The sequence below is a fragment of the Eriocheir sinensis genome, chromosome 2 (genome assembly GCF_024679095.1).
Source record: "Eriocheir sinensis breed Jianghai 21 chromosome 2, ASM2467909v1, whole genome shotgun sequence".
NCBI classification, from domain to species: domain Eukaryota; kingdom Metazoa; phylum Arthropoda; class Malacostraca; order Decapoda; family Varunidae; genus Eriocheir; species Eriocheir sinensis.
The window spans coordinates 24,818,207-24,843,206 of NC_066510.1; the positions used below are offsets into that span (position 1 = coordinate 24,818,207).

A 25,000-nucleotide genomic window follows, 5' to 3' on the forward strand; every position below is an offset into this window, starting at 1 on the left:
GGAGAAGGGAAAGAAAGAGGAAGGACAGAGAAGAGAGGGACGCAGAATAGAAGAGAAGGGAGAGCAGGAAGAGGCGGAAGGGATAACTGCAGGGGCAAAAGGGAAATAGGGAGGGAAGGGAAAAAGGATTAGGAATGAGAGGAAGAGAAGTGTGAAAAAAAGAAAGTGAGAGGGGGAAGAAAATGACGCTAGTGCTTAGAGGGAAGAGGGGAGGAAGGAAAACATGAAGTAGAGAGAGAGAGAGTAGGATAACGAATAGGAGGAGGAGGAGGAAGAGGGGGAGGAGGAGGAAACACTGAAACATGGAAGAGAAGGCAACGTAAATCCGTAACCAGAAAGCACAAAAGCGTTCAAATTTCTTCTGTCATAACGAAGTAACGCAAATTAAGTCGATCGTTTCCACATTAACCACTTCTGCAGGACATTTGTTGCAGTGACGGATGAAAGCATTCGAAAATACTTCCTGCCGATGTCTGTATTGCATCGCCTTCCTAGATTTGGTTGAATGGAGGCATAGGAGGAGGAAGAAGAGGAAAAAGAGAAGGAAAAGAAGGAGGAGGGGGAGGACAAGGAGGAAAAAGAGGAGGAAGTGGAATAAGAGGAAAGAAAAGAGGAGAAAGAGTGAAGCAATAACGAATTCGAGGAAAAGGAAAGACGCAAAGGACACGAAAATACAAATCATTTTACAATACCAAGAAACTAGACTAAGAAGAATAGGACAGCGGCAAAAAGAACATCAAAATAACCAGCGACGTGACACACTAAAATAAAAAAATAAAAAATAAATAAATCTGTACTACTTTGCGACAGTTGCCGGGCGCGGGGGAAAGGCTGTCATTCACGGAGGCTTAGAATTAAAGGGCGAAAGATTAAATCCCATTAACTTAAGTCCCTCAAAAAAAAAAAAAAGAAAGGGAAAAGAAAAAGAGAGAAAGAAAGGATTAACGACTCGACGTGCATGAGTGAATTCAGCGGCGGGTCCAGTCTCGCTTTTACTGTGAGAGAGAGAGAGAGAGAGAGAGAGAGAGAGAGAGAGAGAGAGAGAGAGAGAGAGAGAGAGAGAGAGAGAGAGAGAGAGAGAGAGAGAGAGAGAGAGAGAGAGAGAGAGAGAGAGAGAGAGATAGAGAGAGAGAGAGAGAGAGAGAGAGAGAGAGAGAGAGAGAGAGAGAGAGAGAGAGAGAGAGAGAGAGAGAGAGAGAGAGAGAGAGAGAGAGAGAGAGAGAGAGAGAGAGAGAGAGAGAGAGAGAGAGAGAGATAGAGAGAGAGAGAGAGAGAGAGAGAGAGAGAGAGAGAGAGAGAGAGAGAGAGAGAGAGAGAGAGAGAGAGAGAGAGAGAAGGGGAGAAGGGGCAATGTATGGGGTCAGGGAGCATGTCATCCTATTAGAAGGACTCCCTAATCCCTCTGAGAATCATATTCACAAGAAGGATTTCCTGCCGCAATAATCCCCACGAGGTGCATAAAGACGTGTGTATGTATGCGTGTGTGTATGTATGTATGTATGTATGAATGCTAGCAAATGAACAGGAACGTGCGTACATTCACAATAACTGCGGCTTTGAAGTCTCTGTGTGTGTGTGTGTGTGTCTGTTTGGGGGCGGAGGAGAGAGAGAGAGAGAGAGAGAGAGAGAGAGAGAGAGAGAGAGAGAGAGAGAGAGAGAGAGAGAGAGAGAGAGAGAGAGAGAGAGAGAGAGAGAGAGAGAGAGAGAGAGAGAGAGAGAGAGAGAGAGAGAGAGAGAGAGAGAGAGAGAGAGAGAGAGAGAGAGAGAGAGAGAGAGAGAGAGAGAGAGAGAGAGAGAGAGAGAGAGCGTATAGTCCTCGAGGGTCGGTGAGGGGGGGGGGTGACACAACACACACACACACACACACACACACACACACACACACACACACACACACACACACACACACACACACACACACACACACACACACACACACACACACACACACACACACACACACGGAAAGCCTCCAATCTGCGCCAGGTAGTTCGGTGGGCAGGTAGCAAGAGTCCAATCTTTACCTGCAACTTCGAATCACAGGTGGAGGAAGGAGGTTAATTCATTCCCTGTTTTTTCTCTCCTATATTTGTCTTGCCCCTTACTTTTTGGCCTCCTTCTCTTCATCTTTTTCCTCCTCCTCCTCCTCCACTGCTACTACCGCTACTATCCATTTTCTTTTACTTTCCTCTCATTTTCCTTCTAATTTTTCGTCTAATTCCTTGTTTCTTATTCCTCTTCTCTTATCCAAACACCTTTCCAATCTTCTCATTTCCCTTTTGCCCCTTTTCCTCTTTCTCCTCTCCTCCTCCTCCTTGTTTTCATCATTTTTCTCTTCCTTCTACTTATGTTGTTATTTCTTCCTTACTTCTACTTCTTCGTCTTTCTCATCTTCTTTTCTTCCTCCTCCTCTTCGTTCTCTTTATCCTCATTTTTCTCCTTTAACCTGTCTCCTCTCCTTTTTTCTTCTTCTCTTTCCCCTCTTCCTTTCTTTTCACTCCTCCTCCTTATTCTTTAACTCCAGTTCCTCCACTTCCTCCTTCTTCTCTTTCTCTCTTATTTTCTCCCTCCTCCTCCTCCTCTTCCTCTCCTCTCTTCCCTTCTGGTGATATTCATGAGGTTTGGTTTGTCAGGGTTACGCCACTTAGACAGACGGAAATTCCAGCATTTTTTTTTCCCATTCGCTTTATTTTTCCCTTCACATTTTTCTGTGGGAGGGAAGCGGGAAGAAGGAGGAAGATGGGAAGGGGGGGAGGGGGGGAAGGAGGAGGCAAGGAAAGGGAGATAGTGAGTGAATGGAATAGTGAAAGTGTGGGAAAGGAAGGAAGGATAGAAGAAAATCAGGAAAAAAGAGAGGGAAAAAGAGAAAGAAGGGAATGATGGAAGGGAGGTAAAGAAAGGAGGAAATGGAGTAAGGGAGAGAAGGGGATGGAGGGATGGGAGGGAAAGGAGAGGGAGAGAGAGAGAAAGGGGAGAAGGGGTAAGAGATAAAGAGGGAGAAGGGAGAGAAAGGAGATGAAAACGGGATGGGGAGAATGGAGGAGAAAAGAATGGAATAGAGCGAAAGGGAGGAGGAAAGGGAAGGGATGAAGGGAAAGACGGGAGAAAAGAGGGAAAAGAGGGAAATAGAATGAGGAGAAAATGAAACGAATTTAATCGATGGAAAGATAGGGAGGAAGGGTAGAAGGGAGGGAAAAAGGGAAAGAAAACGAGGAAAGGAAAGGGGGGCAAGAAGAAAAGAAGGAAAGGAAAGAGAGAGGGACGAGGGAAGGGAAGGAAAGTTAGCAAAGTATAGGTAGAAGATAGATAGAGGAGATAGATAGAGGGAATGGAGGTAATAATGGATGATGAAGGACAAGGGGAGAGGGATGATGAAGTGAGGAAGAGAAGGAGGGAGTGAAGGTGAGGAGCGAACTGAAGGTGGGCGGGAGAGGAGGCGGGAAAGTCTGCGGGATCGACACACCCTCCCACGCCACTAATCCCCTCGGGCCTGGCTTCTTCTTCGCCCTCGCCTTCGTCAAGTTAACGCTGAATAAATCCTCGCACTAAAGTCTCTCTCTCTCTCTCTCTCTCTGGCTAGTCCATCTGTCTACGTCTCTCTCTCTAATCTCGTCAGGAGGGTGAAGGGGGCGGGCAAGGAGGGAGGCGCAGAAGGAGCTTTTCCGGGCGACAAGGCCTCGGTGGGGTTCATTATACAGGGGTTTGCTTATTCGTGTTCAGTCTTGTGTGTTCCTCGCCCTTGTCTGTGGGTTCGCTGACTGGTTCTTCCTCCTCCTCCCCCTCCTCTTCCTCTTCCTCCTCCTTCTTCTGTCACAGCCACGCGGGGTTCCTAAGGGTGAGACAAGGGACCGAGTGTCTTTTTCTGGTTAGCTCGGTATTGTTGTTATTGAGGCGTTTTTTGTTTAGGGGAGTTGGTAGTGATGCTGTTCGTTTTTTAATACGGTTGTTATTGTCTTTTTTTTTTTCCTTGATTTGTTTTATTATTGTTTTATTATTTGTTTCATTATTGTTTTTTTTGTTCTTCTTGCTCTTGTAATTGTTCCTGGGTTTGTTATTCTCCTTCTTGTTCTTGTTCTATTTGTTCGTGTTTTTGTTTTTCTGTCTCCATATATTTTCTTCTTCTTCGTCTTCTTCTTCTTCATCTTTTTCTTTTTCTTCTTCTTAATTTTTTCTTACTACTACTACTACTACTACTACTACTACTACTACTACTACTACTACTGCTACTACTACTACTGCTACTACTGCTACTACTACTACAACTACTATTACTACTACTACTACTGCTACTACTACTACTGCTACTACTACTACAACTACTACTACTACTACTACTACTACTACTACTACTACTACTACTACTACTACTACTGCTACTACTGCTACTACTACGTACTACAACTACTATTACTACTACTACTACTACTACTACTACTACTACTATTACTACTGCTTTTACTATCATCATTACTATATCCACTCCCATTTAACTGTTAATATTCCGACGATAACAACAATCAACAGCAACATTTCCCCGCTGACTGACGGGAACAGGAAACTAATTTCCACGGGGAGCGAAATCACACACACACACACACACACACACACACACACACACACACACACACACACACACACACACACACACGAAAATTACTAGGTCAACCTCTCCTCGCTTCCTCCTTCCTCCCCTTCTTCCTCCTTCTCCTCCTCCTCCTTCTTTTGCTACTTCTTCTATTCCTATTCTACCTTTTCCTCCCCTTCTCTATCCTTTTTCTCCCTCATCCATCTTGTAAGGGAAAATATGCGTGAAATCAGACCATAACCTCTCTCACACTTACTCTCAGGAGCCTAACAGATTCCTCTCCATCCCTTCGCCAGCGCCGCCGTCGGGAACAATAAACCGGAGATATTTGACTTTCTCTTTCCCAATAAATATATATTTTTTAATTAATCTGTCCGGAGCGGCGAGTGAATTTCCCACCAGACGGCGCTACGAGGCGAGGGAGGGGGGGGGGGGGGGGGAGGAAGGAGGGGGTCGGGATTTTGGGGTGAAAGAGAAAAAGAAGAAAAAGATGGGAAGTGGGGAATAAAAATCACTTGAAGAAAACAACAGCGGCATGGCGAGGACGGAGGTTGGGATTTTGGAGTGAAGTAAAGAGAGAAAAATAAAAAAAATAGAGGAAAGTAAGAAAAAAAAGATTTGGAGGAAACAGCAGCGGGCGGGTGCGGAACGGGGCGGGATTTTGGAGAGTAGTAAAGAGAATAAAAAATATAGAAGATGGGAAAAATCACACTCGAAGAAAACGTAATGCGGGAAAAGATATGAATAGAAAATGGGTATTTGGATTTTTTTGGGAGGGAAAATACCTAAATAATAAGAGAAAAATATGGATTGAGGTAAAAAGTGATAGAGAAAAAAAGGAAAATGGGAAAAGAAACACTCAAAGAAACCAGATGCGCAACAAAAAGAGTAGAAAACGGGTATGTGGAGTTTTTGAGGAGGGGAAAATACTAAATAATAAGGGAAAAATATGAACTGAGGGGAAAATGATAGAGAAAAAAATGAATATGTAAAAAATCACTCAAAGAAAACAGATGTGCAAGAAAATATGAATAGAAAACGGATGTGTGGACTTTTTGAGGAGGGAAAATACTAAATAATAAGAGAAAATATGGATTGAGGGGAAATATAAGAGAAAAAAAGGAAAATGGGAAAAGAAACACTCAAAGAAAACAAATGCGCGTAAAAGATATGAATAGAAAACGGATGTGTGGACTGTTTGAGGAGGGAAAATACTAAATAATAAGAGAAAAAATATGGATTGAGGGGAAAAATAATAGGAAAAAAGAAAAATGGGAAAATAAACGCTCGAAGAAAACAACTATGCAAGAAAATATGAATAGAAAACGGATATGTGGACTTTTTGAGACTCGAAAGCAATAAATAATAAGCAAAAAATATGGATTGAGGGGAAAAACAATAGGAAAAAAGGAAAATGGGAAAATAAACACTCAAAGAAAACAGATGCGCAAGAAAATATGAATAGAAAACGGATATGTGGACTTTTTGAGACTCGAAAGCAATAAATAATAAGCAAAAAATATGGATTGAGGGGAAAAACAATATGAAAAAGGAAAATGGGAAAATAAACACTCAAAGAAAACAGATGCGCAAGAAAATATGAATAGAAAACGGATATGCGGATTTTTGAGGCGCGAAAAAAAAAGAAATATGGATTGAGGGAAAAAATGGCAAGAATTCAAGTTTATTTACCTATCTGAGAGAGAGAGAGAGAGAGAGAGAGAGAGAGAGAGAGAGAGAGAGAGAGAGAGAGAGAGAGAGAGAGAGAGAGAGAGAGAGAGAGAGAGAGAGGTAGTACTAATGAAAAGCAGCTCTTCCTTACTTATTTTCTTTCTTTCTATTTGTTTTCCCTTGGGCATGAATCCCGCCATATTTTCCCTCTCCGTAATGGAAGAAGTTGGCAATGGATTGATAGTTAATTTTAGAAGATGGATAGAACTTACAGCGCGAGGAAAGGTGAGGAATTATGAGAGAAGGAGGGAGGTAAGGAGGGAGGGATGGACGGGGGGCTGAAATGAGGAAGAATGGAGGAAGGGAGTGTTGAAAGAGGAGAAGGGAGAGAGGGAGGGATAGAGGAGGAAGTGGGAGAAGAAAAGAGGGCGGGTGTTGAAAGAAGAAAAGGGAGAGAGGGAGGGATAGAGGAGGGAGTGGAAGAAGAATGGAGGGAGGGAGTGTTGAAAGAGGAGAAGGGAGAGAGGGAGGGATAGAGGAGGGAGTGGGAGAAGAAAAGAGGGCGGGTGTTGAAAGAAGAAAAGGGAGAGAGGGAGGGATGGAGAGAGGAGGGAGTAGGGAAAGACTGGAGGGAGTGTTGAAAGAGAAAAAAAAAAGGAGAGGAGGGAGAGGAGGGATGGAGGAGAGGTGAGAGGAGCTAAGGAGTGTTGAAAGAAGAGAAGGAAGGGACGGAGGGAGAGAGAGAGAAGGGACAGAGAGGGATGGTTGGAGGCCTGGAGGGGAAAAAATTGGAGGTAATGAGTATTGAAAGAAGAGAGAGAGAGAAAGCGATTTGCATGAGGTGAAGGGAAGTAAAGGGAAAGGCTTATTAGAAGAGGTGGTAAAGAAGTGAAGGGTTGTAAAGGATAGAGGAAAATAAGGGAGGGAGGGATTTGCATAAGGTGGGGAAACGTAGAGGGAAAGGCTTATTAGAAGAGGCGGTAGAGTGATGTGTTGAGGAAAAAGAGCGAGATGAGGAATAGGAAGAGAAAAGTGAAATCTAAAACTAAATGGCAAAAAACAAACCAACAAAAAAAACAAGGAGAACGAGAATGAAAGACGGGTAGGACAAAACCGTGAGAAGAATTGAAAAAAATAAATAAAAAGTAAAAAAATAAGGAAAGAAAAAATAACTCGAAAACAAAATAATATGACAGAAGCTAAGGAAGATGAAACAATAAGAACGAGATGGGAACGAGAACGGAACACAAACAAAACACAAACATAACACACAAGGCCTTTAAAATTAATGGAGTACCTGTAAAAGCCGGGATGGGGGAGAGGGGAAAGAAAATATGAAAGGACTGGAGAAAAGAGCAAACCAACAACGCAGAAAGAAAGCTGTACACGTTAACAAAAAAACAATATCCGAATGACATGACATGACTCAAAATATATTCATCACATTCATTATTCGTAACTTCATCCTGCTTCCCAAAAGGTTCGATGTAGATTGCGATTTTGTTAAAGGGAAACGAAATGATGAAAGGGGGGGGGGGAGAGAGAGAGAGAGAGAGAGAGAGAGAGAGAGAGAGAGAGAGAGAGAGAGAGAGAGAGAGAGAGAGAGAGAGAGAGAGAGAGAGAGAGAGAGAGAGAGAGAGAGAGAGAGAGAGAGAGAGAGAGAGAGAGAGAGGAATGGATGAAGAGAGAGAACAGAAAGAAATGGAAAAATGGAGAAGAGGGAACGAGAACACGAGAAAGAGAAGAGAAATAAAGAGTGAGAGAGAGAGAGAGAAATGAAAGAAGAGAGATAACAGAAAGAGGTGGAGAAATGGAGAAGAGGGAAGGAGAACACGAGATAGAGATGGATGAAGAAAGAGGAAGGGAGAAAGAAAGACGAATGAGGAGGAGGGAACAAGGAAGAGAGATGAGTGCAAAAGAGGAAGACACGAAGGAATGCAATAGAGGGACGAAGGGAAGGAGGGAAAGACCATAGACTAAACTATTTGGAGGAAAGGAGAAATAGAGAGGGAAGGAGAAACGAATGGGGTCAGAAGGGACAGAGGGAGAAAAAAGGAGAAAGCGAATGCAATGAAAGCTAAAAGGTAAAGCTAAGAACATACACGACAACTACACGTAGCCTCAGTGCTCATATTCGTCTCACTGACCTACAAACTAACCAGGGAAGTAGGAAAGGAAGGGAACAAAAAATGATACAGGAGGGAAAGGAGGTAGAGGGAAGGAAGGAGGGACGGAAGGAATTACACCAGAACACTGAAACCATTTGAAGTGCTGAGGAAGAGGAGGAAGCGAAGAGCGGAGAGCCAGAACAATGCGGCGTGGAATGGAGGAATGAAAAAGGAGATGGAGGGAGGAAGAGAGGAAGAGGCAGACGGAGGTAAGGCTAAACACTCGGCCATTTGAAGTGCTGAGGAGAAGGAAAGAACAGGGAAAGCAATGCACAGTTGAGTGGATGTAGGAAGAGATAGAGGGAAGGATGAAAATAGATAGAGATAGACATAGAAACAGAGACGTAAAGGAGGGACAAAGAAAGAGAAGAGGGGGAACCGAGTGAAGGAGGGAAAGAAAGAGAAAGGGAAGCAGGAACAGAGGGAAGTATGGAAGGATAGACCAGAAAAGGGACGAGGCAATAAGGAAATGAAGGAGAGAGAGAGAGAAAGGGGGACAAGGGAACTGCGGAAGGAAAGAGAGGGACGAAAGAAATAAAGACAGGGAAGACGACAGAAAGAGACGATAGTTGTAGAGTGAAGAAAGGAGAGAGAAATAGATTAAAGCAGAAACATATAACTGAAAAGAAGGAGAAAGAGAGGGACGGAGGAAGTAAGGAAAGGAAGTTGACAAAGAGAAAGGGATAGGTGAGGAAGGCAGAAAATGAGAGGATAATAGATGGAAACAGGAGGAAATGAACGGAAAGAAAGTGAAAGAGAAAGAGAGGGACGTGACGGAAATAATAAAGAAAGGAAGAAGATAGAAGGAGAGACTGGTGAAGAGGGAAGAGAAAGAGAAAGAGTGATGAAACCAGGAATGAATGAGGGAAAAGAAAGAGAATCAGAAGAGCGGGGGAGCTGATAAAAGGAAGGAGAGAATGGGACAGGTGAAGATGGAAGAAAAAGAGAATGAAAGCAGAAACAGATAAAACGAAAGAAGGTGGAGGAGAAAGAGAGAGAAGGGGAAACAGGGAAGGAAAGATCAACTCTCGACTGACCGGAGTAGTTTGAGTAGTAGTTAGTGTGGACGCAGACTGGGAACCTGCCCGTCCACTTGGCGTTGGTGCAGGTCAGCGTGGAGTCCCCCAGCAGCTTGAACTTCCCCGGGGTGTCGCAGCGGGCGGCCACCTCCGACCCGTGGGGGAACTCAAGCTCGGGGGAGGGCTGAGGAAGGAGAGAATAAAAAAAAGCAAATAAGACGTCCAGTATATAAATCTCACACCAGAACTCCAGATCCGGGGAGGGTTGAAAGAGGGAAGGTGGGAGAAAAACAATTAAAAGGATCAATAAAGAAACGTCATATCAAATCTCCAACTCCGGGGACGGCTGTGAGAAGGGAGAGAGAGGGGAGAAAAAACACACAAATAAGGCCTCTAATAAACAAATCTCACATCAAAACTCCAACTCCGGGGAGGGTTGATATAGGGGAAAGGGGATAAAATAAGCAAATAAGGTCAATAATCGAACCTCACACCAAAATTCTGGTTCCGGGCAGAGCTTAGAAAGGGGAGAGAAAGGGGAGAAAAAAAAGGAACCTAATAAACAAATCTCACATCTAAACTTAAGCTCCGGGGAGGGTTGATACAGGGGAGAGGGGAGTAAATAAGCAAATAAGGAGGTCTATAATTATAATCAAACCTCACACCAAAATTCCAGTTCCAGGGAGGGATGAGAAAGAGGGGAGAGGGGAGAAAAATGCAAATAAGACGCCCCATTGACAAATCGTACATCAAAACTCCAGCTTCGGGGAGAACTGAGAAAAGGGAGACGGAAGAAAAAAGTAAATAAGACATAACACACACCAAAAAAATAGTAAACCTGTACTCTCATAATAAATACAACTCACATCGGCACAAATAACAATCCTATACTCTACATCAACTTTCAAGAGGGGCGTATCAAGACAACTCTCCAATTGATTCTGAGCCTCTGTTTTGGAGTTCTTTTACTAAACACTATTTACAGGAACACCACCAGAGGGCTTTTTTTTGTTTCTTCTTTTTATTTTTTTGCCCTTGAGCTGCCCTCCTTTCCCGTAAAAAATAAGACGGTATTGTTTTTCGTTTTCTTTCATTTAGACCTTACCCGACTAATCCAGTTTCTCTTCCTGCTTCACCAGAGGGCTTTTTTTGTTTCTTCTTTTTATTTTTTTTTGCCCTTGAGCTGCCCTCCTTTCCCGTAAAAAAAAAAAAATATGACTACTGTATTTCGTTTTCTTTCAGTTAGACCTTTCCCGACAAATCCACTTTCTCTTCTTGCTTCACCAGAGGGCTTTTTTTGTTTCTTCTTTTTATTTTTTTGTCCTTGACCTGCCCACCTTTCCCGTAAAAAAATATGACGGTATTGTTTTTCTTTTCACTTCATTCGGACCTTTCCCGACTAATCCACTTTCTCTTCTTGCTTCACCAGAGGGCTATTTTTTGTTTCTTCTTTTTATTTTTTTGCCCTTGACCTTCCCTCCGTTCCCCGTAAAAAAAAAAAAAAATATGTCGGTAGATCTCCTGTTTTTCGTGTTCATTCATTTTTGGACCTTTCCCGACTAATCCACTTTCTCTTCCTGCTTCACCTTTGATTAAAAAAAATGATAAAGAAAAAAAGGTGAATCACTGGTGGGACAGGTAAAGTCATGCACCTGAGGATTTTCTTGGCGAGTCCGAGAGGATCAAAGAAAATAATTAGCGGATCTTTTTCTTGCGGGCGGAGGTTTTAAAGGCAAGTTCTGGGGAGAGGATGAAAGTAGGCGGGAAGGACGAAGAGAGTGGAGGTAAGAAGAAGGGAAAAGGCAGGTAAAGCAAAGGTCAAGGTCACGGCGAGGTCACTGTCTTGAGGATCCTCTGAAAAGTCGAAAGGGATCAAAGGAAAATGAGCGGATCTTTTCTTGTGTTTGGGGGAGGGTAAATATTTTTTTTGGGGGGGAGAGATGGGAAGGGAGGGGAGGGAAGGGGAAGGGGAGGGGAGGAGGGAGGGAAGAGGGTTGCCGAAGCTGAAGTGAAGTTTGCCTCGGACATGAAAGAGACTTGGTTATGGAGACTGTCAGGCTGGTGATGAGGACTGTCTGTAAGGAGGTTGGTTATGAGGCATGTCTATGAGGTTGGTTATGAGAGCGGTATATGAGGTTGGTTATGAGGCTGGTGATGAGGTAGACCACGATGTTATGAGGTTGGTTATGAGGCATGTCTATGAGGTTGGTTATGAGGGTGGTTATGAGGCTGGTGATGAGGCAGACCACGATGTTATGAGGTTGGTTATGAGGCTATCAGGTTATGAGGTTGCTTATGAGTTTATCAGGTTATGAATTTGATTATGAGGTGATGTGGAATGGTCATGAGCTGAGAATATGAGGTTGGTTATGAAGCTATGAGAATTTGAGGTTGGTTGTGAGGAATGTCAGGTAGGTGGATCTTCCTCTGACAGACGCATCCACAAATCCACTCCATTCCTAAGACAGACACACGAATCAGGGGCTTGCAAACTCAACACAGCATCCACAACTACTAATAACGAGAGGTCTTTAACTAATGAGGCTACATTCCCCACGCACTTATCCCCATTTTTTTTTTTTTTTACGTCGTGGCCTATTGTGCTGGTAGGCTTCTTCCCGGTGGGGCCTGATGGTCGGCCCAAGGCTTCTTCCCGGTGGGGCCTGATGGTCGGCCCAGCCCGTTCTGGCGCAGGCGAGTGTTTATAGTGGCGCCATCTTGTGTTGGCTCATGCTGCCCCCCGGAACTCATCTTTGAGCTTCTCTTTGGAAAGGTTATCTAGAGCCCAGGTTGATGGGTGGTCTTCAGGCCAGCATGTGGGTAGTCTTAGGCCACTCGGCGGTGACTGAAAAACCTCAGCTGTGCGGCGGCCAGGATTCGAACCCGCGTCCCTCCTGGAGCTCCTGAACGCGGGGCCGTCACGCTAACCACTCAGCCACCGCCTCCCCAATTTAGCCGACCCCCCCACCTTTACTCGTTTATCCTACGTTTATCCCTACACTGTCCTTCCTACATCCCTGCCCATACGTACTTATCTAAACATTGGAAAAAAATAAAGGCGATACACACACACTTTAACCTCTTATAACTACTACACACGTCCTCTCACCCATCAGTCCACGTACGACAGAATTAAAGAATCAAGAAAACCTAAACATAAAAAAAATAAAACCAGTAAATATGAACACAACGAAGACGTCAATGGAGCTCAATCGAACAGGGAGATGAAAAAAGAAAAGTATGTGATAAGCCAAAGAATGAGAGAGAGAGAGAGCAGGTCAGCCAGCCCGAAGAATGTGGAGGAGGAGGAGGAGGAGGAGGAGGAGGAGGAGGAGGAGGAGGAGGAGGAGGAATATGAGAAGGAAAGGAAAGATGAGGAGGAGAAAGACGAGAAGGAATAAAAGGATAAGAAGAATAATGAGGAAGAGAAGAAAGATGAGAAAAAGGAAAAAAATGAGAATATGAAAGAGGAAGAGTAGGAAAGGAAAGATGAGGAGGAGAAGGAAGATGAGGAGCGAGATGAGAAAAGGAAAGATTAAAAAAAAGAAGTAAAAGAAAGACACGAAGGAAAAGAATGATAAGAAGAAAGACGATGAGGGCGGGAAAGATGAGCAGAAGAAAAAAGACGAGAAGGAGAATAAGCAGAAGCAGAAGTAAATGGAAAAAAAAATGAAAGGGGGGGAGTTGTGAAGAGACACGGGAGAGAGAGAGAGGGAGAGAGAGGGAGAGAGAGAGAGAGGGGGCGAGTGAAGGCGGCGTGGCCCCACTTGGCGAGACGAGGCTTGGATGGAGGTTTTGTGAAGTTGGGGGCGTGCAGCGGCGATGGCCCGTGTAATGGTCTTCTGAGGAGCGTGTCTGGAGAGGCCGGTCTGGTTTGTGGGCGAGAGGTGGCGCTGGAGGAGGAGGAGGAGGAGGGGGAGGAGGAGGAAGAGGTGATGGGGTTGAAGGAGGTGCAGGGCCGAAGAAGGTGGTTGTTGAGGTTATGGTGTATGAAGGAGGAAGATGATGATGATGATGAGCAGGAGGAGGAGGAGGAGGAGGAGGAGGAGGAGGAGGAAGAGAAGGAGGAGGAGGAGGAGGAGGAGAAGGACGAGGAGGAGGAGGAGGCAGAGGATTGAAGATAGATGTTAGCTAGGAAAGAGATGGAGTGGGGATGAAGAGGAAGAGGAGGAGGAGGAGGAGGCGGATATAGACAGATGAGATGGAAGAATGTTGGATAGAGAAGGAAGTGGAAAGATGGAAGTGCCGGTGTTGAAGAGAGAAAAAGAGAGAAAAAGATGTTCGGTAATTAAGAGAACGAGTGAAAAGAAGAAAAAAACGAGGAAAAGTAAGGATGCAAAAAAAAATAAATAAATAAATAAACCCTGAAAAAAACGAAGGAAAGGAGGATAGAGAGAGAAAGAGAATAAACGATGAGAGGGTAGGGAAGAAGAAGGGACAGAAACAGAAACAAAGGAAAGAGAAGGATGCCGAACAGAAAAGAACAAGTAAAGAAGGCGAGGGAGATAGAGATAAAATAAAAAAAAGAGTAGAAAGCAAGATAGTGAAGAAAGGACGAATAATATAATACTTCTGGTGATGGTTGAGATTGAGAATAAAAAGAAGACTCAGGAAAAGGGAACAAAGATGATGACGATGATGATGATGTGGGAAGGTGAGGGGGATAATGCTGTTGTTAGCGCGGAGAATGAGGAGGCTGGAGGGATGAGTGGAAGGGAGGATGAGGGTATAATACGACCGAGGAATAAGAGGGAGGAGAAGGGAAAAAGGGACGTCGAGAAAGAAAGAGGATAATGCCGGATGTGTTGGTGTTGTTGGTGTTGGTGGTGGTGAAGAGGAGGAAGGAAAACCAGAGAGATGAAGTGATGGAGGAGAGAAGGAGGGAGAGAGGGAGAGAGAGGTCGTGGTGGTGGTGGTGGAGATGGGAGAGGAAGAAGCAAAGACAGGGAGAGAAGGAGGAATAGAGGAACGAAAGGAGGGAGGAACTGAGGGAGAGAAAGACAGAGGAAGGGATAGGAAGGAAATCTCAATCAAAGGAGGAGAAAGGAGGGAAGAAAAGGAAGAAGAGGAGAAAACAGGGAAGAAAAAGGAAGAAAAACAAGGAAAAACAAATACAGAGAAGAGAGGGAATAGAGAAACTGAGGGAAAGAGAGGGAGGGAGAGGGAAAGGAAGAAAATCTCAGTCAAAAGAGGAGAAAACAGGGAAGAAAAAGGAAGAAACACAAGGAAAAACAAAGACAGAGAAGGGAGGAAAGAGAGGAACGGAGGAAGGGAGAGGGAGGAGGAGGTAAAGGAAGAAAATCTCAGTCAAAGGAGGAGAAAGGAGGGAAGAAAAAGAAAGAAGCAAGGAAAAACAAAGAGGAGAACAAGAGAAAAAAAATGGGAGACAGGAAAAAAAATAACCACACACATTATAATACAAAAAATGTCGAAAGCGGATTCCTCTTCCCACTAATGCTCTCCAAGGCCGCAATACGACGCTCAGCAGATAGAGGCGTGGATCGTAAAATATAATTATAATATTCGTACGCTTCATCCTACACAAATCCTTGAGCTCCCAACATTAATTCAAGAGACGAAACTAGCTATACGAGAGAAGCCGCTACTGTGAAGGATGGAAAGGATGGACGTGTGTGTGGGTGAGGGGAGGGGGTGAGTAGGAGGGGCGTGTGGGTGTGTCTGAATGTATGTGTGTGAGGGGGGGGGGGAAGTAAGTGTGTGTGTGTGTGTGTGTGTGTGTGTGTGTGTGTGTGTGTGTGTGTGTGTGTGTGTGTGTGTGTTTTTCCCGTCCTCATAACCACACCTGACTTTTTTCCCACACCTGTTTGCTACCTTTGCCCTGCCCCCCCTCCCCCCCACCGCTTCCCACCAATCCCCCCCTCCCTACCTGTCCCCCTACTCCCCATCTGCTCCCCTTCCCTACCTGTCCCCCACTTCATATCTACCTCCCTCTTCCTACCTTTCCCCTCCTCTCCCCAACTGTCCCCCCCTCCCCTCCCCTCCCCTCCCCCTCACTCTTCGTTCCCATTAGCTGACACGTTCCGAAACAAGGTGAGCAGCATCTAATTAGCAAGGTATACCAGGCTATTCCCGGACACTCGAGCAGGACCCGCGGGGCACGAACATGATATGAGGACACACACACACACACACACACACACACACACACACACACACACACATTACACGTTTAATTTTTCTTCTTCGCTTTCTCTCTCTTTACTTCTAGTCTTCTTCCTCTTTTTCATCAAGCTCCACATCACTTGCATTTCGATATGGAAGAAAGAAAACATACCAAGTGATGGAACAATAAACTCATCACCAACAAGACACTGGATCACATGCTCGTAAATCTTGCCAGGGATGAGAAAAGAGGAAGGCCAAAGAGGGAGTTTAGGGACGGGGTGAGGGGCGACGTACAGGCGGTTGGCATGACAGAGGAAGATGCAGAGGACGGGAGCAGACCGTAACAGATGATCGAGTGTGGGGACCCATGGGCGTGCGTGTGGGTTATAATTTCCACCAGAGGATCACTGAATTGAGGTTTTGAACGACACTTTAATAGCAATGTTAGGTTTTATTCCCAGTGGTGCTATATACAGAATGGCAGTACGAATCATTAAACTGCATTTGTATTAGTTAGGCTCTACCCTGACTCAATGATGGTTCCCTTATAACAGAAATAGAGAATCCCAAGAAATTGCCGAAAAAAAGTGGAAAATTAAAAAAGACTAATAACTAAGAGAAAGATTGAAGTACAAGTAAAGTAGAAGAAAAAAATAAGAAAAAGGAGGTGGAGATGATCAAGAAATAGAGAGAGAAGAGTTTAATAACGATAATAATAATAAAAAAGAAATAAGACTGGAAAAGAAGAAGATAAAGAAAAAGGAAAGGGAGAAAACAAAGAAAATGGAGCAAGACAAAGAAAACAAAGGGAAAAGACAAAGAAAACAAAGGAAGAAGACAAAGAAAACAAAGGAAGAAGACAGAGATACATAGATTTGCTTTTATTTGGAGCGTATAGACAGCCTAGTAACCTGATTCAAATATCTAAACGAGTAAAGGAGATTGACAAAATAATGCTGATAAAGCTTATACAGAAAAAAAACTCTTAGGACTCGCAGCGATGAGTTTAAATATCCAGATTCAGGGAGACAGTCCAAAACAAGTTCACAAATAGGGTCGTGGGTGAAGGGAACAAACTTGGCCGTCACGTAGGGAGTGCAAATACAATTGAGAGTTTCGAATGGAAGTTAGATGGCTTTGAGGATGGGGGGATGCCGATGGTGAATAGCCGCGGCTCAGGAGACGGTGTGTGTAGGCCGACCGGCATCTTGAAGTCTGCTTGTGTCTTTGTGTTTGTGGTTTTCTCCTTGATTAGTTCTATAACCTCAGGCCCTACAATCTGTTTCCCAGCATCCTCCTCTCCCAAAACTTCCTCCCAAGAGTCCACACGTTCTTTCCAAGCATCCTCCTCTCCTACAACCTTATCCTAAAGTCCTTAATCACTACACACTTTTCCCCTGCCTCTTCCCCATATCCTGAACTACACATTCTTTCCTAGTTTTCTCTCCCTAACTCCCTGCACACTCTTTCCCAGCATCTTCCTTCCCTATAATCTCATCCCAAAGTCCTTAATCACTACACACTTTTCCTCCGTCTCTTCCCCATACCCTGAACTACACTCTCTTTCCTAGCTTTCTCTCCCTCCAACCTCTTCCTGAATTCACCGTGCACTCTTTCCCAGCATCCTTTTTCCCTTTATAAGCTCATCCTTTATCATTAACTCACCACACAGTCTCTCCCTTCGTTCCTCCCCCAACCTCTTCCGCACATCTTTAATTTCTGAGTCCCGACGCACTTAGGCCCATTTCCTTTGTTACCACACACCTATCTTCACACTCTCATCCCAAACACAATCCTCTCTACATCCTTTACACACACACCTGCAGTTTCCACACACTCAGTCACAATTCCTTAACCATCTCACCCTCATTCTTGCACCCTTATCTCACACCCACATTCCCATACACTCACAACCCTTACCTTCTTTAGTCATCAGTCATCAAACATTCAAGTCCACCCTTCTCTTCTATTCAAGGGTGGAGCAAGAAGAGGAAGTGGGTTAGTGGAGAAGGTACAGTGGAAGGGGGAGGAGGAGAGACAGTATGAGTGAACGGTTGTATGGAGTAGGTTCGTTGTTCTCTGCACGTTCTCCTCCACACGAACATTCAGTCCCGCATCCTGCTCTCCTCCCCTCCCCTCAACGCCCTCTGTCCCCAATGCAACACTTCTTCACGAGCGACATCTTGCGGGTGAAAGAGTGAATAATGGTGTTTGCATCGCGTGTAAGGAGTCGAGGAGATGGAGCGAGTGTTGAGAGGACGAGGGGGGGAAAGGTCGGTCTGTCTCTGTCTCTCTTTCGTTCTTTCTTTCCTTCCTTCCTTCTCTCCTTTCTTTCTTTCTTTCTTCCCTTTTTCATCTTTTTTTCCTTTTTTCTCTTTCTTTCTTTCTTTCTTTTTTTCTCTTCCTTTCTTTCTTTCTTTTTTCTCTTCCTTTCTTTCTTTCTTTTTTTCTCTTCCTTTCTTTCTTTCTTTCTTTCTTTCTCTCTCTCTCTCTCTCTCTCTCTCTCTCTCTCTCTCTCTCTCTCTCTCTCTCACTGATCGTCCTGCTTCGTCTTCATGGCGCTGAACGTGATCATCAATGAGAAAATATTTTGATTTTCCGCTTCTCATCTTACTTCTTATTCCTTCCTTTCTCCCTCGGTATACTCGCCTTTCCTCTCCTCTTTCTTTTCCTTTCTTTCTCTCCCTTTTAGTTTGCTTTTACGATCGAGGCTTGATATTTCCTTACTGATGCTTTTCATTCACACACACACACAGATACATAGATAGATAGATAGATAGAGAGAAAGAGTGAGAGAGAGAGAGAGGGTGAGGCGGTGGTGGGAGGAAGACAACCCTTGACTCTCAATGGATCATCACCAATGCAAAACCAACAATCTGTACCAATGACGGAAATTACGAAGATGCATGGATCCGCAGAGAGGGGGGAGGGAGGGAAGAAGGAGGGAAGGAGAGAGAGGAGGAAGGAAGGAGTGAGGGAATAAAAGAGAGAAGAGGAGCGGGAAGGAAGGAAGGAGTAAGTGTAGGAAGGAAGGAGGTAAGGGGAGAGGGAAGGAAGGAGTAGGTTAAGGAAGGAAGGGGGAAGGAAGGAGTAGGTTAAGGAAGGAAGGGGGAAGGAAGGAGTAGGCGAAGGAAGGAAGGAGGGAGGAAGGGAGGGAAGGAAGAAAGGAGTAGATGAGGGAAAGAAGGAGGGAAGAAGGAAGAGATGGAAGGAGGGAAGAAGAGAGGGAAGGAAGGAAGGAGTAGTGAAGGAAGGGAGGAGGGAAGGAAGGAGTAGGCGAAGGAAGGAATTAAGGAAGGAAGAAAGGAGTAGATGAGGGAAGGAAGGAGGGAAGAAGGAAGGGATGGAAGGAGGGAAGAAGGGAGGGAGTGAGGGAAGGAGTAAGGGAAAGAAGAGAGGTGGGAAGGAAGGAAGGAAGGAAGGTAGAAATCAAGAAATAAAATACAAGAAGTGCATGAGAGGAAAAAAAAGAGGAGAGAAGGAATAAGTGCGTGAGGGAAGGAAGGAGGGAATAAAGGAAGGAAGGAAGAAAGAAATAATAAGAGAAGTGGATAGGAGCAAAATAAATGAAAGGAGGAAGGGATGCTGGATTGAGGAATGAGAAAGAGAATATGGAAGATGGGAGTACAGAGGAAGATGATAAACAAGAGAGAGAAAGAGACAGACGGAGGGAGAGAGATGGAGGGGAGGAGAGGAAAGGGATGGAGAGAAAGGTTGAAGGTGAGAGAGGAGAGAGTGGAGGAGAGGAAACTTGAATGAACGTCGGAGGTGTGACAAGAAAAAAAAGAAGAAGAAGAAGAAGAAGAAGAAGAAGAAGAAGAAGAAGAAGAAGAAGAAGAAGAAGAAGAAGAAGAAGAAGAAGAAGAAGAAGAAGAAGAAGAAGAAGAAGAAGAAGAAGAAGAAGAAGAAGAAGAAGAAGAAGAAGGAGAAGAAGAAGAAGAAGAAGAAGAAGAAGAAGAAGAATGAACTGTGAAAAAAAGAATTAGTAGAAAAGAAACGTGCAGAAGGGAGAAGAAATTGTGAGTCACTAGTGAAAGGAAAGGAGAGTAGGAGGAAGAGCAGTGAGGAAGTAAACAATAAAAGGAGAAAGGAGGAAATACTGAAGAAAAAAGACTGGAAGGGAAGAGGCAGGAGAGTAAAAGGGAATACGAGAAGAGGATAGAAATAATGGATAAGTGAGGAAGTGGAGAAAAAAAGAATGAAACAGAACGAAGCAACAGAAGAAAGGGAAATGAAGACGATGGAGGTAGAGGGATCGAGCAGGTAGTGAAGAGACGAAAAAGTAAATAATATGAAGAAGGAAAGTGGGAAGGAAGATGGAGAGGAGACAGACGAAAGATGAAAGAAAACAAGAGAGAGAGAGAGAGGGGAAGAAATGAAGGGAACAGAGAGAAGAGAGGAAAAGAAAACACATAAGGGAGAGAGGGAGAGAAGGAGAGAGGAAGATAAGGAAACATAGAGAGGAGAGGAAGGGAAACAGAGGAAAGAGCGTAAGAGAAGGAAATATGGAAACAGGTAGGAGAGAGAAAGAAATGGAAACAGAGGAGGAAATGAAAGGAATGAAGGGAACTAGAGAGAAGAGAAGAAAGATAAACATAACAGTCAGTAAGGAAATGATGCGAAAGAGGAGGGAAGCAAATGGAACGAGTGAAAGAGGAAGAAAGATAAAGGAGAAAAGTGGAAGGAAGAACATCAAACAAAGGAGAGAGAAAGAGACATAGGGGAATCTAAGGAAATAGTGCGAAAAGAGGAAGGAAGAACAGGAGACAGAGTAAAGAGGGAGAGAGAAATAGGGAACTGTAAAGGAACGGTACGAAAAAGGAAAGAAGCAAAGGAAACAAGACAAAAAAAGAGAGAGAGAGAGAGAGAGAGAGAGAGAGAGAGAGAGAGAGAGAGAGAGAGAGAGAGAGAGAGAGAGAGAGAGAGAGAGAGAGAGAGAGAGAGAGAGAGAGAGAGAGAGAGAGAGAGAGAGAGAGAGAGAGAGAGAGAGAGAGAGAGAGAGAGAGAGAGAGAGAGAGAGAGAGAGAGATAAGGACACCTCGCCACCTTCATTCCATTAGCGTGAGGTGGAGGACAAACCACGCCATGACAAAGTGTATTCAGGTGAGAAACGCCCTTGTGTGTGTGTGTGTGTGCGTGTGTGTGTGTGTGTGTGTGCGTGTGCGTGTGCGTGTGCGTGTGTGTGTGTGTGTGTGTGTGTGTGTGTGAACTGCATCAAGCCATATGACCTTTCTGTGTTTATTGAAGTGGTGTTTGGTCAAGGTCATAGGTGCGCTCTCTCTCTCTCTCATCGTAAAATCTATCTCTTTATCTATTTCCTCACGTACCTCTCTACCTACCTGCCTACCTACCTGCTTATATGTCAAGGTATTTAATTATGAATGCCTGGAGGAAGGTGAATACACGGAGGTGAGACGAGGTGACGAAATGAGAGAGGGACAACGAAATACCAAGAGTGGGAGGCTTTTAAATCAAGGATAGAGAGAGAGAGAGAGAGAGAGAGAGAGAGAGAGAGAGAGAGAGAGAGAGAGAGAGAGAGAGAGAGAGAGAGAGAGAGAGAGAGAGAGAGAGAGAGAGAGAGAGAGAGAGAGAGAGAGAGAGAGAGAGAGAGAGAGAGAGAGTGTGTGTGTGTGTGTGTGTGTGTGTGTGTGTGTGTGTGTGTGAAGCCATCCAGGTCAGGTCCGCTCGTGTGACAAATGAAGAGGAAGCGAAGGAGAACGAAACAAAGAAAAACAAAAGGATAAAAGGAAAATGTCAACGAAAGAAGAAGAAAAAACTAAAATAAAAACAGAAAAATGACCAAGGGGAAAAGAAATGTAAAAATGTCAAATATCAGAAAAAAAAAACAAGTTAACGGAAAAAACTGAGGAACATATCGTGGGAATTGTGTAAGACTTTATTGAAGGAAAATCACTGGCTAACCTTTTTCATTTTATTTAAGTTGCATTTGTTTGAACTATATAAACATTTCGTCATATTTTCTTTCATTCCTTCCTTTCTCTCCACACAATATTTACATCTTTTATAAAACATCACGAATAACGTCATTTCCCTTTTCTTTCCTCCATCCTTCTTTCCTCTGTTTCTCTTTCCTCCATCTTTCATTCCTCTGTTTCTCTTTCCTCCATCTTTCATTCCTTTGTTTCTCTTTCCTCCATCCTTCTTTCCTCTGTTTCTCTTTCCTCCATCCTTCATTCCTTTGTTTCCCTTTCCTCCTGTTTATCAAGTCTTTCAACTCCTTCCCTACTTCGATTCCTCCCATCTTATTCCTATTCCCATTATTCAGTCTACGATTACTCCCTGTCTCCTTCCAGCCATAATAAGATTTAAACTCTCTCTCTCTCTCTCTCTCTCGCTTCAAAGGGATCAAATCTACTCAAGGAAACCCTGTGAATACGCCTTTAAGGGAAGGTTTAATTATCTTAACAGTTTTAAGGGGATTAGATTCCACTCCTTTTGGCTCGCGTCCTGGTGCTAACAAATTCCGCTTCGTTCATCAATATTGCTTTTATCACGTCAAATTTTCGTTTCATACTTCTCTCTCTTTCTCTCTCTCCCTATCTATCTATATCTATCTATCTGGCTTACCTTGTTTTACGTAGCATGTCTATTCGGCAGGTAAATTCAAAGGTGTTTTCCGTGTATCAAATTCCTGGGTTCCGTTTCGAATGCGTCGTCTATTATTTCTTCGCTTTTACTTTTATTTGCGCCTCGGGAAAGAGGGGAAAGTGGAGGTCATTTTTTTCAGCCGAGGTGAGGGATTATTTTTCTTCGCTTCTCGCTATTCAATTCAGATGAGTGATTTTTTATTTCAGCAGGTTTTTTTCTCGTTCTCAGTATTGAAACTATGTCTATCTATCTGTTTGTCTGTCTGTCTATCTATCCATGTCACATGTATCTATGTATCTGTCTGTCTATCTATCAATGTATCGATGTATCTATCTATCCATCTATCTATCTGTCTATCTACCTATTTGTCTGATTTCTTTATTAGCCAAACAGTCAATCAACTTATCCATCTCTCTATCTTTCTACCTATCTACCGATTTATCTATCAATTAATCAGCCCTTGTATCTATCTATATCTATATTTCTATAGTATATTTCTTTCTTACTTTCTCTTTCTTTCTTTATATCTATCATTTTATCTATCTCTTTCCCTCCCTCGCTTTCCCTCACGTTATTTTTTTCCTCTGACAAGCCTGCGTCATCTTCTCATCAATATAGCAGTCCCTAACCCTCCACCACCACCACCACCACCACCACCTCCACCATCACCACCACCATCACCTGAACAAGGAACTCACCTGGCGCCCGTCAATCAGGGTTCCCTCAGGTGAGCGGGGCGGCGCCTTCTACCTGTACAATCCGGCACAATTCATCCGTAGGGTTAATTAATTTTCAGCTTAAAAGGGATGCAGGTAGAGAGGCTGTGAGTGAGTGAGGTGGTGATGGTGATGCAGGTGGTGGTGGTAGTGGTGGTGGTGAGGGTGGGTGTAGTGGGGGAGTTGAAACTACTACTACTTCTACTACTACCACAATTACCACTACTACTACTACTACTACTACTGCTACTACTACTACTACTACTACTACTACTACTACTACTACTACTACTACTACTACTACTACTTCTACTACTTCCAGAATTACTACTCTCGATGCCTTTTTTCGTCCTCTTTTTTTTCTTCTATTTACACAACTAATAATAACAAAGGCAAAAGCAGCAAATTCTAATTAATCTACAACGTCAGAAACAGCTGCAGTAACACTAACAAACACTAAGTACCCCGGAAAACACGCAGCAATACAGTTTTCGAATTCAATGACAAGAAAATTTCAAGCCCTCCGTTGCTAGATGTCAAATATCACCAAGAAATAACAACGGCAACTCTAAACTTTTTTCTCTCCCATTAAACTTCACATAGCTACTTTTCATCTCATAACTCTGTTTATCGCTTATATGCACCAAATTGTTACTGTCGGAGTAAAAACAATAAGACAATGTAGCCATCAAAACATGTAATACGAATTCACGCATATAATAAATCTATCTCACAATAGTAGTCCTCAGAAAGCCCGTAGGCAACAAGGGTCTGGCATACTGATAGAGCTGGAACTGACGTCAAGGGAATGGCCTGGGGAGAGCTTATAACACGGTCACGTACCTCAGAGAAACATTTACATATAACACTTCGGCTTACACACCCACGGAGGAGACGAGTAACAAAAGGAGAGCTGAAATAACCTCTCCCTCCCTCCCTCTTCCCGGGACACTCACCATTCCGTTTTCTTCCTAATAATAAAAGCTGTACCCCAAACTTTGCCAATTCTCTCAAACTTCGCCGGATATCCTGTGTTCTCTCTCTCTCTCTCTCATGCCCCCTTAGCTCAAATTTCCTCGTCCAACTTTCCTTTCTTTCTCGTTTGATCCTTCCTTCTTTCCTACTTTTCATCCCTCCCTCCCTCCCTCCCTCCCTCCCTCCCTCCTTCCTTCCTTCCTTCCTCTTTCCAATATCATTCCTTCCTTCCTTCCTTTCTTCCCACCTTCCTTTCTTCATCTCTCCCTTCTTCCTTCCTTTCTATTTCTTCATCCCATTCTTCCTTCCTTCCTTCCTCTTTTCTCCTTTCTTCTCTCTATCCTCAACTTCGCTCACGCCCACAAGAAACATCAATAATCAATCTGGCGTTATTTCAAAGTGTAATTTAGAGCTGGGTGAGTGGAGCAGGTAGGCTGATGTGAGTGTGTGTATGTATGTGTGTGTGTGTGTGTGTGTGTGTGTGTGTGTGTGTGTTTACCTTTACACAGGCAGCGAGTTTCCGACACGGTTAATCAAGGTACCTGCCTCACTCCCTTCCTCACCAACACTCACACCCAGGAGCGAGAGAGAGAGAGAGAGAGAGAGAGAGAGAGAGAGAGAGAGAGAGAGAGAGAGAGAGAGAGAGAGAGAGAGAGAGAGAGAGAGAGAGAGAGAGAGAGAGAGAGAGAGAGAGAGAGAGAGAGAGAGAGAGAGAGAGAGAGAGAGAGAGAGAGAGAGAGAGAGAGAGAGAGAGAGAGAGAGAGAGAGAGAGAGAGAGAGAGAGAGAGAGAGAGAGAGAGAGAGAGAGAGAGAGAGAGAGAGAGAGAGAGAGAGAGAGAGAGAGAGAGAGAGAGAGAGAGAGTGTGTGTGTGTGTGTGTGTGTGTGGCGCGTAAAACGTATGGAAAAAGAAAAGGGAATGTGAATAGACGCAACGAGGGGGGGTGGGGGGGGGGAGAGAGAGAGAGAGAGAGAGAGAGAGAGAGAGAGAGAGAGAGAGAGAGAGAGAGAGAGAGAGAGAGAGAGAGAGAGAGAGAGAGAGAGAGAGAGAGAGAGAGAGAGAGAGAGAGAGAGATAGTAAATATTGTCACTGTACTATCCAGCTGTTCCATATTCCACGCTCTAGAGTTCCT

General features: G+C 44.0%; 1 protein-coding gene across 2 annotated transcripts in view; it reads right to left on the reverse strand.

Moving 5' to 3' along the window:
• LOC127001600 (locomotion-related protein Hikaru genki-like) overlaps window positions 1-25,000 on the reverse strand; it is a 150,770-nt gene that overhangs the window by 19,782 nt on the left and 105,988 nt on the right. For both annotated transcript variants that reach the window (XM_050866404.1, XM_050866412.1), the window contains one exon: window positions 9,462-9,627. In XM_050866404.1, the coding sequence (XP_050722361.1) occupies window positions 9,462-9,627 (166 nt within the window). The remainder of the gene's footprint in view (window positions 1-9,461; window positions 9,628-25,000) is intronic.